This window comes from Salmo salar, chromosome 05 (genome assembly GCF_965601325.2).
Source record: "Salmo salar chromosome 05, fSalSal1, whole genome shotgun sequence".
In the NCBI taxonomy this organism is placed as follows: domain Eukaryota; kingdom Metazoa; phylum Chordata; class Actinopteri; order Salmoniformes; family Salmonidae; genus Salmo; species Salmo salar.
In genome coordinates, this window is record NC_138295.1 from 82161190 (window position 1) to 82175129 (window position 13940).

The 13940-nt window shown below is 43.2% G+C and overlaps 2 protein-coding genes across 2 annotated transcripts in view; one reads left to right on the forward strand and one right to left on the reverse strand.

Moving 5' to 3' along the window:
- LOC106573947 (trafficking kinesin-binding protein 1) overlaps nucleotides 1–8066 on the reverse strand; it is a 79779-nt gene extending 71713 nt beyond the window's left edge. Inside the window, exon 1 of the mRNA XM_082975731.1 lies at nucleotides 7529–8066. The gene's annotated coding sequence lies outside the window, so the exon portion shown is untranslated. The remainder of the gene's footprint in view (nucleotides 1–7528) is intronic.
- A 5029-nt stretch (nucleotides 8067–13095) lies between these two features.
- Nucleotides 13096–13940, forward strand: part of LOC106605905 (serine/threonine-protein kinase ULK4) — a 333812-nt gene continuing 332967 nt past the window's right edge. The window contains exons 1-3 of the mRNA XM_082975734.1: nucleotides 13096–13173; nucleotides 13494–13631; nucleotides 13799–13898. Coding sequence (XP_082831860.1) covers nucleotides 13494–13631; nucleotides 13799–13898 — 238 coding nt within the window. The 5' untranslated portion in view covers nucleotides 13096–13173. The remainder of the gene's footprint in view (nucleotides 13174–13493; nucleotides 13632–13798; nucleotides 13899–13940) is intronic.

Sequence of the window (13940 nt, forward strand, 5' to 3'; positions counted from 1 at the left end):
CCTCTTCTGATACCACTTGTGTTTGTCTTACATGACTAAATGTGCCAACCGGTCCTCAAATGATACAGACACCGGAAACTAGAAGGATAGAAAATAATGAGTTCCTAAAATGATCCTCTCAACATTTTCAATGCACTCCGAGACGCGCCTGGTCCCATATCTGATGGAAGCATAGTCAGAGAAGTTGGCTGAATATAAAAGCACATCTAGAACAAGGCTACCCTGAGACCATTCCAGTAATAAACACCAGCACATCTAGAACAAGGCTACCCTGAGACCATTCCAGTAATAAACACCAGCACATCTAGAACAAGGCTACCCTGAGACCATTCCAGTAATAAACACCAGCACATCTAGAACAAGGCTACCCTGAGACCATTCCAGTAATAAACACCAGCACATCTAGAACAAGGCTACCCTGAGACCATTCCAGTAATAAACACCAGCACATCTAGAACAAGGCTACCCTGAGACCATTCCAGTAATAAACACCAGCACATCTAGAACAAGGCTACCCTGAGACCATTCCAGTAATAAACACCAGCACATCTAGAACAAGGCTACCCTGAGACCATTCCAGTAATAAACACCAGCACATCTAGAACAAGGCTACCCTGAGACCATTCCAGTAATAAACACCAGCACATCTAGAACAAGGCTACCCTGAGTCCATTCCAGTAATAAACACCAGCACATCTAGAACAAGGCTACCCTGAGACCATTCCAGTATTAAACATCAGCACATCTAGAACAAGGCTACCCTGAGTCCATTCCAGTAATAAACACCAGCACATCTAGAACAAGGCTACCCTGAGACCATTCCAGTAATAAACACCAGCACATCTAGAACAAGGCTACCCTGAGTCCATTCCAGTAATAAACACCAGCACATCTAGAACAAGGCTACCCTGAGACCATTCCAGTAATAAACACCAGCACATCTAGAACAAGGCTACCCTGAGACCATTCCAGTAATAAACACCAGCACATCTAGAACAAGGCTACCCTGAGACCATTCCAGTAATAAACACCAGCACATCTAGAACAAGGCTACCCTGAGACCATTCCAGTAATAAACACCAGCACATCTAGAACAAGGCTACCCTGAGTCCATTCCAGTAATAAACACCAGCACATCTAGAACAAGGCTACCCTGAGTCCATTCCAGTAATAAACACCAGCACATCTAGAACAAGGCTACCCTGAGACCATTCCAGTAATAAACACCAGCACATCTAGAACAAGGCTACCCTGAGTCCATTCCAGTAATAAACACCAGCACATCTAGAACAAGGCTACCCTGAGTCCATTCCAGTAATAAACACCAGCACATCTAGAACAAGGCTACCCTGAGTCCATTCCAGTAATAAACACCAGCACATCTAGAACAAGGCTACCCTGAGTCCATTCCAGTAATAAACACCAGCACATCTAGAACAAGGCTACCCTGAGTCCATTCCAGTAATAAACACCAGCACATCTAGAACAAGGCTACCCTGAGTCCATTCCAGTAATAAACACCAGCACATCTAGAACAAGGCTACCCTGAGACCATTCCAGTAATAAACACCAGCACATCTAGAACAAGGCTACCCTGAGACCATTCCAGTAATAAACACCAGCACATCTAGAACAAGGCTACCCTGAGTCCATTCCAGTAATAAACACCAGCACATCTAGAACAAGGCTACCCTGAGACCATTCCAGTAATAAACACCAGCACATCTAGAACAAGGCTACCCTGAGTCCATTCCAGTAATAAACACCAGCACATCTAGAACAAGGCTACCCTGAGTCCATTCCAGTAATAAACACAAGCTATCTTGATTAACTAAATTGTAAAGTATTTTGTCAGTGATGTATTTTTCGTTATATGTAGGACACCAGCAAGACTAGCTGTCACCACTGATGGAGGCTAATGGGGATCCCAACAAATCAATAAAAAATAAAAGAACTTGGAAGACGTTCACATGGTAAATGATATGAATACATACCAGAGGTCTCTGTCTGAACCAGACTACGAATATAACAGCCTTTCAGTGTAATGACCTCCCTCTACCAGGACTACAGCCCCACCTGAGGTCAGCACAATCTATTCAATTTACTGTCACGTCTAGAGGAGGCCTAAATCCAATCATGTATTCCACTGACCCTCATTGGAAACAAACAAACACATGCTGACCCATAGTCAGACACTCAAACAATCAACTGCTTTTCCTAGTAGCACCGGGGTTGTGTTCCAAATGGCACTCTATTCCCTATATAGTGCACTACTTTTGACCAGAGCACTATGGGCATTATACAGGGAATAGGGTGCCATTTGGGACTGAGGCCTGATATGAGGAAAAACAACCTCAACAGGGACACAGGTCTGACCTGATGACAAAGTAGCCTAGAGCTAATTATGTCACCAGAAAAACGATGCATTCAACTAGACACCATTAGCCTGCCTGACTATTAATAGCTAGCTGAATGAAAAATGGCCATACGTAGTTTCTTTAATGGGTTTTTCTCCGCCAGCTCATTCCGAGGTCTCACACTTTCCACAGGAACTCTGGTCTGCTCTCTCTCCCATTATATTTCAGGGCACGTCTCCAAAGTAATGCAACTCTTTCTTAACAGTCCCCCTGAAACTAACTGAACAAAGGAGAGAACAACGGGAGTGGAGGCATTATGGGATCAACTCAGAGGCTTGCTTCTGTTGACTGCCTCAGTCACACACAGAGGAACACTTTCTGAGGAAAGGTGGTGGGATGGTGTGTTCCTTTATCTGTGGCTGTGTAGAGACTTACAGTTAAACTGCTCATTCTGCTATGATTAATAATCACTTTGTGTCCCCCACTTGTCCCCCTACCTTGTTTGCCATGGAATAAATGTTGCAATGAATCTGTCATATACAAGTGGCGGGGAAGAGGTAAACTAGAAATCAAACCTGCTCATTCTAATTGGACCCTCGGACAGTGTTCTGCTGCCAGCAGCCAACTACTAGGACACTGGGCCTACATTTCCCAACAACTAGAGGAAAAGGGTTGTCCCTCCTGTTCAAGCAGTCAGCTGTGTGTTGAGCAATATTTGAAGCTGCTGTCTGTAGCTGTGATTGGGTAGAAAGGCAGAAAGTGGGATGCCCATTGCCCCAAAAAAACAAAAGCTTTATTTACAAAGGAGAGGCCAAAGAATGGAGCTGAGCTCAGAGCCCCAGCATGCCTCATTCCAGCAGGAGACTCAGTCACACTGTAGTGAGGCAGGCAGTTAATCTGGACTTGCTGAAAGGAGGAGTCTCCATGTCTTTCTGCCATGGCTAACGCTAGCTAGTGTGCCTCAGGATATCAACTATAAACTATCAACAAATCATGCATATATATTTCAAATGTGAATGCTTGTGAGATTAGACAGATGATGTGAACTCATTTGATTAAAAAAACAGTTCAACTTCAACTGTAGAAAAACCTTTAGTTTAAAATGTATACTAGGGATGAATTAATTGTTAGTCATCTGGAGGGGTTACTTTGCTTCAATTCTTTGAATGATGAAACTGCCTCTCAGCATGTTGCACAACTGGTGAAAAAGAGGAACGGGATATTGATGTTATTAGACAAAATGGAGAAATGTAGTGCCTGATGGACTGCAGAAATAGATATGAACTGTATTAGACTAAATGGAGAGATGTAGTCCCTGATCGACTGCAGATATATATATGAACTGTATTAGACTAAATGGAGAGATGTAGTGCCTGATGGACTGCAGAAATAGATATGAACTGTATTAGACTAAATGGAGAGATGTAGTGCCTGATGGACTGCAGAAATAGATATGAACTGTATTAGACTAAATGGAGAGATGTAGTGCCTGATGGACTGCAGAAATAGATATGAACTGTATTAGACTAAATGGAGAGATGTAGTGCCTGATGGACTGCAGAAATAGATATGAACTGTATTAGACTAAATGGAGAGATGTAGTGCCTGATGGACTGCAGAAATAGATATGAACTGTATTAGACTAAATGGAGAGATGTAGTGCCTGATGGACTGCAGAAATAGATATGAACTGTATTAGACTAAATGGAGAGATGTAGTGCCTGATGGACTGCAGAAATAGATATGAACTGTATTAGACTAAATGGAGAGATGTAGTGCCTGATGGACTGCAGAAATAGATATGAACTGTATTAGACTAAATGGAGAGATGTAGTGCCTGATGGACTGCAGAAATAGATATGAACTGTATTAGACTAAATGGAGAGATGTAGTGCCTGATCGACTGCAGAAATAGATATGAACTGTAAAGGCCCAGTAAGTGTTGGTTACATAGGCAGTAGACATTCAACTAGTAAAACATGCTTCATAATTACTGTAAGAAAAGAGAGAAGTGACTGCAAGAGTGGACCCTCTTATTTCATCAGTTCATTAGCCATGTCTATACCTCAGCTCTAGGCAAGTTAGAATAGGATAGGCCAAACAAATCTAGCCTAGCAGGATTGGACTGGACATACAGACACAACATGAACCACCTAATTATAGTGAGTGATACTGGCTGCCATAAATAGGAGCAGCGAGAGTTAGAGGTGAAAGAGAGAGAAGAGCTTAGGGGAGAGGGGTTAGGAGAGAGAGAGAAGAGGTTAGGGGTGAGCGAGAGAGAGAGAGAGAGAGAGGTTAGGGGCGGGCGAGAGAGAGAGAGAGGTTAGGGGTGAGCGAGAGAGAGAGAGAGAGAGAGAGAGAGAGAGGTTAGGGGTGAGCGAGAGAGAGAGAGAGAGAGAGAGGTTAGGGGTGAGCGAGAGAGAGAGAGAGAGAGAGAGAGGTTAGGGGTGAGCGAGAGAGAGAGAGGTGAGCGAGAGAGAGGTTAGGGGTGAGCGAGAGAGAGAGAGGTTAGGGGTGAGCGAGAGAGAGAGAGAGAGGTTAGGGGTGAGCGAGAGAGAGAGGTTAGGGGTGAGCGAGAGAGAGAGAGAGGTTAGGGGTGAGCGAGAGAGAGAGAGGTTAGGGGTGAGCGAGAGAGAGTGAGGTTAGGGGTGAGCGAGAGAGAGTGAGGTTAGGGGTGAGCGAGAGAGAGTGAGGTTAGGGGTGAGCGAGAGAGAGTGAGGTTAGGGGTGAGCGAGAGAGAGTGAGGTTAGGGGTGAGCGAGAGAGAGTGATGTTAGGTGTGAGAGAGAGTGAGGTTAGGTGTGAGAGAGAGTGAGGTTAGGGGTGAGCAAGAGAGAGTGAGGTTAGGTGTGAGAGAGTGAGGTTAGGGGTGAGCGAGAGAGTGAGGGATGAGGAGCTAGAAAGATGAGGGGAGCGTTCCTCTGCCCAGGTGTTGCTGAAGCATACCAGATCTAACAACGCCTGGATAGGCATCAGTTTACCACATCATATGTTATAGCAATCTGGTGCCCAACGGCACAGTCGATGATGTGACACGCAACCATTGGTTGATGCACGCAACGTCTGAGCAGGGGAACACGACCAAGCTCTCCAGGCGTTCAGGCCAAAACACACGTGCAGAAGAGCAGAGAAGAAGAAATCACTCATGCATTAAGATGAGAAAATGCAAGAGACGATAAGGCCAGTCGCTTTTCCCAGAGATTGTGAAATGAGTAGGAAAGCAATGGACCCATGTGTTCCTCGAAAGTCTCTCCACACTAAATCACAGTGGGATCATGAACTATGTCTAAGAACAATATATAACCCCAGTCCTAATGCTCAGCTGTATGGTTGGTTATACAACCCATCATCTCTCTCTGCTGCAGGGAATGGCACAATTATTGAGCTGCTCGGATGCAATCTGTTAAAACACAGGGATTATAAATCACGCATGGATGGCATGGCCCCGGCTGATCCTGACTCTCTCACACACACACACACACACACACACACACACACACACACACACACACACACACACACACACACACACACACACACACACACACACACACACACACACACACACACATCGTCACAGCAGCAGTAGAGTATAGGCTGCTTTCAGTTTCAGACACCAGGGTGATTTAGTAAGGGCACCTATGTGACACGTGTTTCACAATGGTCAATAGGGCATGATTAGGATTATGACACACGATTGTTTGAACTTAATGTGGCCTTGAGTATTGGATGTGCCACCGTATCAGATGGAAACACCACCACAGACCTGTGTGTGTGTGTGGTTGAGTAGTTGAGAGCAGCCTCAATAGCAATGCATGAAAGTCTGGCATGGTACCAATAGGGCATGATTATGACACACATGTATGTTTGAACTACTGCATTTAATGTGGCCTTGAATATTGGATCTCAAAATGCCAGTGTATCAGATAGAAATGATGTGTGTGTGTGTGTGTGTGTGTGTGTGTGTGTGTGTGTGTGTGTAGTTGAGAACAGCTAAGAACAAATCAAAATCAAATAAAATGTTATTTGTCACGTGACGAATACAACAGGTGTAGTAGACCTTACCGTGAAATGCTTACTTACAAGCCCTTAACTCCATTTCTTGAACTGCATTGTTGGTTAAGAAAACATTTACTAAATAAACTAAAGTAAAAAATAAAATAAAAAGTAACAGTAAAATAACATTAACGAGTTAGTTGAGGTAATTTGTAGATGTAGGTAGGGGTAAAATGACTATGCATAGATAATAAACAGTGAGTAGCAGCAGTGTAAAAACAAAGGGGAGGGGTGTCAATGTAAATAGTCCAGGTGGCCTCAGTATCTCTGGTATTAAAGTCTGGGATGGTGGCCTATGCTTCTGGCCAAACATAGCCAGCAATGTGGAAAGCTTGTAAGTCTGGAGACATGAAAGGAACAAAGTTATCCAATATGTGTTAGGCTATGCAGCGGGTTAAGATCCATTACCTCACTGCTCATATAATGGAAATAAAAGGAAGGTGTCATTGTGATAAAAAAATGCCTTCTCGACTGCTTCATTTATAGTCCATCGTGGCCCTCAAGAAAAAGACTCCCAGTCCACCAGCCTCTGCATGAAACATTGACCAAATATACCTTGAAGACAGCAAGCCATTAGGCCTCAGTGTTGGTTCAGTTAAACGTTAAGAAAGCTTGAATGTAATCGGATCAATCTGCTTTGTATAAGAAAGCTTATTAAACCCTGCCTCTAGACACACGGCTTCGATTTTGCATCTGGATTTAAGGAGGGAGAGAAATGGAATCAGAATGTCACATCACATTCTACTGATCCACAAGCTGGGGCACTCTCGTGCACATAAAGTAACCTGTCAAAATGTCGGTCAGTGAGCTATTTATTTTATTTCAGCTTTATTTAACCAGGTAGGCTAGTTGAGAACAAGTTCTCATTTACAACTGCGACCTGGCCAAGATAAAGCAAAGCAGTTCGATACATACAACAACACAGAGTTACACATGGAGTAAAACAAACATACAGTCAATAACACAGTAGAAAAAGTATATATACAGTGTGCGCAAATGAGGTAGGGGTGTAACACAATGTGTGCATATGCTACATAATAATCAGTATTTATTTACGTTGACACAATGTTTCCAATTGTAGGCAGCCGATACTCAATGAACTGTGATGACACTTACCACGTGAATAGCGACAAAGATTCCGAATGATTTCAGTTCGTAGTGCCTAATCAACTGTTTCCTCTCTGTGTATGGCCTCAATTCATTCACTCGCCAATTGTGTTCCGTAAATGGAGACCACCCGCTTTTCTAAAATATTGTCCATGGAACTGTTGGTCTGTTTTATAGACAAAATACTAAATAGCACAAAAAGTAAAAGTGCATTAACAACCAAAGAAACGTACAAAAACACCTTCGCCGTCGCTTACATTTGGGGAGAAAACTTCTGAAGCAAATGTAGCCTACGGATGAAAGAAAAGTAGCGCACGCAGCATGCTATGTTTCGTTTTCTTGGTTCGTTCAGCATCAGCGTTTAGCTTACACTGTCTCAGAGAAGCCTCCAAGTTATGGCGAAAAAATAATAAGAGTGCAGTACTATAACACAGAATCGGATACGACAAGATTTCATCAAGTTGTAGAGAAAGCCGGGTGTGAGTGTGTCCAAAATCCACGCTGATCGCTACCAGTGTCACATTCCACTTGAACGCATCGAACATGATGACATCACTCTCCTCACAGCTGGAGGGTGCTATAGCTCTTGAAAACCCTTATTATCTGTAGGGTTTTGATCAGTTAGCTTCGCACATTGTTGGATGTGTGTGAACTACAATTCTGACACTGTGCTTTAACGTTTAGAAGCATCAATAATCATCACTTGCAAAACGGTTTTCAAAACATATGCTCCTTATCTTTCATATCAGTGAGAAATAATATTTCAAATAAAAACGATACTCTTAGCCTACTGCACAGATCCATAAGCTGTGACGAACTACACTTTCTCCAAAGTTACATTTACACACAGTTGTTCAGGACAAGCTAGATAACTAATTAGCACAGGTGGCCGACATGGAGATATGGTTGTGTGGAAACACTACGTTTTGGGACACTGTAAAGTCCATGGAGAATAAGAGCACCTCCTCCCAGCTGCCCACTGCACTGAGGATAGGAAACATTGTCACCACCGATAAATCTACGATAATCGATCACTTCAATAAGCATTTTTCTACGGCTGGCCATGCTTTCCACCTGGCTACCCCTACCCCGGCCAACATCTCAGCACCCCCTGCATCAACTTGCCCAAGGCCCCCCCTTCTACACTCAAATCCAGACAGCTGATGTTCTGAAAGAGCTGCAAAATCTGGATCTCTAGAAATCAGCTGGGCTAGACAATCTGGACTCTTTCTAAAATTATCTGCCGAAATTGTTGCAACCCCTATTACTAGCCTATTCAACCTCTCTTTCGTGTTGTCTGAGATCCCCAAAGATTGGAAAGCACTCTAGACCCAAACTGTTATAGACCTATATCCATCCTGCCCTGCCTTTCTAAAATCTTCAAAAGCCAAGATCACCGACCATTTAGAATCTCACCGTACCTTCTCCACTATGCAATCTGGTTTCAGAGCTGGTCATGTGTGCACCTCAGCCACGCTCAAGGTCCTAAACGATATTATAACCGCCATCGATAAAAGACAGTACTGTGCAGACGTCTTCATCGACCTGGCCAAGGCCTTTGACTGCCAATCACCACATTCTTATCAGCAGACTCAATAGCCTTGGCTTCTCAAATGACTGCCTCGCCTGGTTCGCCAACTACTTTTCAGATAGAGTTCAGTGTGTCAAATCGGAGGGCCTGTTGTCCGAACCTCTGGCAGTCTCTATGGGGGTGCCAAAGGGTTCAATTCTCGGCCGACTCTTTTCTCTGTATATATCAATGATGTCTGGTGATAGTGATTCTCTGATCCACCTCTACGCAGACGACACCATTCTGTATACATCTGGCCCTTCTTTGGACACTGTGTTAACAAATCTCCAAACAAGCTTCAATGCCATACAACTCTCCTTCCGTGGCCTCCAGCGCTTTTAAATGCAAGTAAAACTAAGTTCATGCTCTTCAGCCGATTGCTGCCCGCACCCTCCCGCCCGACTAGCATCACTACTCTGGACGGTTCTGACCTAGAATATGTGGACAACTACAAATACCTAGATGTCTGGTTAGACTGTAAACTCTCCTTCCAGACTAGCATCTCCAATCCAAAATGAAATCTAGATTCAGCTTCCTATTTCGTAACAAAGCCTCCTTCACTCATGCTGCCAAACATACCCTCGTAAAACGGACTATTCTACCGATCCTTGACTTTGGCGATGTCATTTACAAAATAGCCTCCAACACTCTACTCAGCAAATTGGATGTAGTCTATCACAGTGCCATCCGTTTTGTCACCAAAGCCCCATATACTACCCACCACTGCGACCTGTATACTCTCGTTGGCTGGCCCTCACTACATATTCGTCACCAAACCCACTGGCTCCAGGTCAGCTATAAGTCGTTGCTAGGTAAAGCCCCGCCTTATCTCAGCTCACTGGTCACTATAGCAACACCAACACCGTAGCACGCACTCCAGCAGGTATATTTCACTGGTCATCCCCAAAGCCAACACTTCCTTTGGCCGCCTTTCCTTCCAGTTCTCTGCTGCCAATGACTGGAACCAATTGCAAAAATCACTGAAGCTGGAGTCTTATATCTCCCTCTCTAACTTTAAGCATCAGCTGTCAGAGCAGCTCACCGATCACTGTACCTGTACACAGCCAATCTGTAAATAGCACACCGAAATACCTCTTCCCCATATTGTTACTTATCCTCTTGCTCTTTTGCACCCCAGTATCTCTACTTGCACATCATCATCTGCACATCTGTCACTCCAGTGTTAATGCTAAATTGTAATTATTTCGCTCCATGGCCTGTTTATTGCCTTACCTCCCTACTTTTCTACATTTGCACACACTGTTCATAGATTTTTCTATTGTGTTATTGACTGTATGTGTGTTTATGTGTAACTCTGTGTTGTTGTTCTTGTCGTACTGTTTTACTTTATCTTGGCCAGGTCGCAGTTGTAAATGGAAACTTGTTCTCAACTGACCTACCTGGTTAAATAAAGGTTAAATATTTTTTGGGGGAATAAAATAACCCTAACCTTATAAAGGTGTGTAGTAATTTAAGCTTTATTATTATTATCATTATTATTTCTTGCTGATATGAAAAATATGTTCCATATGTTCTATCGAGCGTCTAGGGATCTTAACAAAACTCCCCCGGCCAGAAGATAATATTGTCAATAGGTGCTAAAGCAGTTAGCATCTATGAATGGGTTAGGTGCTAGTGTGAAGGGAGGCGGCTACAGACTAATTCTGTCAAATGGTTGGCCTATTAAAGTACACGTCTACGTTCCATCTGTATTGTATGTTACCAGGCTAGACCTTGAAGACAGAGTAGAAAAGAATAGATCATAACTTCTTATGTCACCCACAAACACACACACACATTCATACTCATACTCACATTCTCACACACACAGGGGTCAACCATAGAGTAGCACACAGTGGTCAACCATAGAGTAGCGTAGGCCCTACCTGGAGCATGTTTGCTACTGTCAAGCCTTGTTGGCAGTGGCACCTGACAATAGACTGTATGCATGTGACAATATTTTGATTTCATTGATCTGTATCTGTCACACACGCAAGCATGTGCATGCTCTCTCTCTCTCGCTCTCTTTCTCACACACACACACACACACACACACACACGCACACACAGACACGCACACACACAGACACACACACACACACACACACACACACACACACACACACACACACAGACAGACAGACAGACAGACAGACAGAGACAGAGAAAGAGAGGAGAGAGATTATGCCTACTGTATGTGTGTTGTCTGAAAACACCAGAGAATAAAAGGCCCTTTGACCACTCAAAAGAACATCTGACCTTTATCTACTTGCTCTGCCCGACAACAAGCTTCACTTAATGTCTTCAAAATCAATTTTTATTGGTCACATACACATATTTAGCAGATGTTATTGCGGGTGTAGCTAAATGCTTGTGTTCCTAGCTCCAACAGTGCAATAGTATCTAACAATTCACAACAATACACAGAAATCTAAAAGTAAAAGAATGGAATTAAGAAATCTATCAATATTAGGATTAGCAAAGTTGGAGTGGCATTGACTAAAATACAGTAGAATTGAATACAGTATATACATACGAAATGAGTAAAGCAGTATGTAAACATTATTAAAGTGACTAGTGTTCCATTATTAAAGTGACCAGTGATTCCATGTCTATGTATATGGAGCAGCAGCCTCTAAGGTGCAGGGTTGAGTAACCGGGTGGTAGCCGGCTAGTGATGGCTATTTAACAGTCTGATGGCCTTGAGATAGAAGCTGTTTTTCAGTCTCTCGGTCCCAGCTTTGATGCACCTGTACTGACCTCGCCTTCTGGATGGCACCGGGGTGAACCGGCCGTGGCTCGGTGGTTGATGTCCTTGATGATCTTTTTGGTCTTCCTGTGACATCGGGTGGGGTAGGTGTCCTGGAGGGCAGAGTGTGTTGGGTAGACCGCACCACCCTCTGGAGATCCCTGCGGTTGCGGCCGGTGCAGTTGCCGCACCAGGCGGTGATACAGACCGACAGGATGCTCTCAATTGTGCATTTGTAAAAGTTTGTGAGGGTCTTAGGTGCAAAGACAAATTTCTTCAGCCTCCTGAGGTTGAAGAGGCGCTGTTGCGCCTTCTTCACAACACTGTCTGTGTGGATAGACCATTTCAGATTGTCAGTGATGTGTACGTAGAGGAACTTGAAGCTTTCCACCTTCTCCACTGCGGCCCAATCGATATGGATAGAGGCTCTGCTGTTTCCTGAAGTCCACGATCTGCTCCTTCGTGTTGTTGACGTTGAGGAAGAGGTTATTTTCCTGGCACCACTCCGCCAGGGCCCTCACCTCCTCCATGTTCACACCAGTTCAGTAACAGTTCAGATTGAAGTGCACTGTCCTGTGCATTTATCCTTGCTTGCCCCTCTACAGTTTTCCCTCAATAGCTATCAAAGCCAGGTTAGGAGTTTTCTGGGAGCAAGGAAGTGGGCAGAGTGGGCGAGGACAGGCAGACAGACAGACAGAGCACTAGAGAAAGAAAGGGAGAGTTAGCTACTATACAATCTATCAGGTTCCAGGGATTTATTTTACACAGGATATAATAATATAATACAATATATAGCTAATTCATATAGAATATAATATCATATTTTAGTGTATGGGTCTATCCCAGGTTGGAGGGATGGATCCAATAATTATCACCATATTTGCGAATGCTAGCTAGACCTATGTCCACAGTTTGAATAGGCAGTCAACATTATGTGGGCCTGCTTTGTCCAAAGATGTTTTAGTATGAAAACTCTGTGCTTTGTCTGTCTCTGTTCACAAGAAGACGCATAACCTTGCATTGTGTGTGCACTACTGCCGCGTCCTTCCTTGTATCCTAGTAACCAAGGAATAGCTCAGTCAGAGGTATTCAAGCAAAATAATGAAATACAATAAGACACTAGTAAATGCTTGTTATGGATCCTTTTCATACACATTTTAAAGTGTAATATTAGTTTTACATCCATCAAATGTAAAAAATAAATAAAAAATGATTAGCTTAATTTTTCTTAAAACCATGTATTTCTACCCCCCTACAGTAGGAATGAAATGATCCAAAAGTGATATCCGGTAACAAACTTCGCGCTTTGAGTTTGAGTTGGAGGGGGATTTGAAGGTAAAACCAGCGCTTTTTAATAATATGTATTTTTATTATAAAGCAATTTAACTAGTTCGTGATATAGTTACAGTTAGTTTGTGTATTCTTGCATGTATTAACCTGTTTATCTGTTTTTGGGAATTGGCTGTCTGGTTTTATGATTGAACTTGCATGGACCGTACAGTTGGTCTGCACAGTTTGCTTCTGTCAGTAAAGCAGTTAACGTTAGCGTTACCTAGCAAATCAGCTAGCATTTAGCGACCTAGTTTAACTAGCTAAATGCAAATGCCATTTACTAGTTCCAACCACTTTCCCTAACTTGAGAATCTTTTGTGCAGATGGAAAACTTCATCCTGTATGAGGAAATTGGAACAGGACACAAGTCAGTGGTTTATAAGGGGAGGAGGAAAGGGAGCATCAATTTTGTTGCAATTATTTGCAGTGACAAGTCAAAAAGACATGAAATTACAAACCACGTAAGTATCCAGCATCACTTCTTAGTAGTACACACATCCCTTTCAACTGGTTTGACTGAGTAACATTTTACAAGCATTTTGCTACACCCGCAATAACATCTGCTAAACGTGTATGTGACCAGTACAATTTGATTTGAACACTGACTGAGCCCATGGTGTATCCACAGGTACGGCTAACTCATGACATAAAACATGAGAATGTGGTAACCTTCTATGAGTGGTACGAAACCAGCAACCATCTATGGCTTGTAGTGGAACTGTGCACAGGTGAGATGCTTATTTGGTACTGTAAGAATACCATTGTTACCT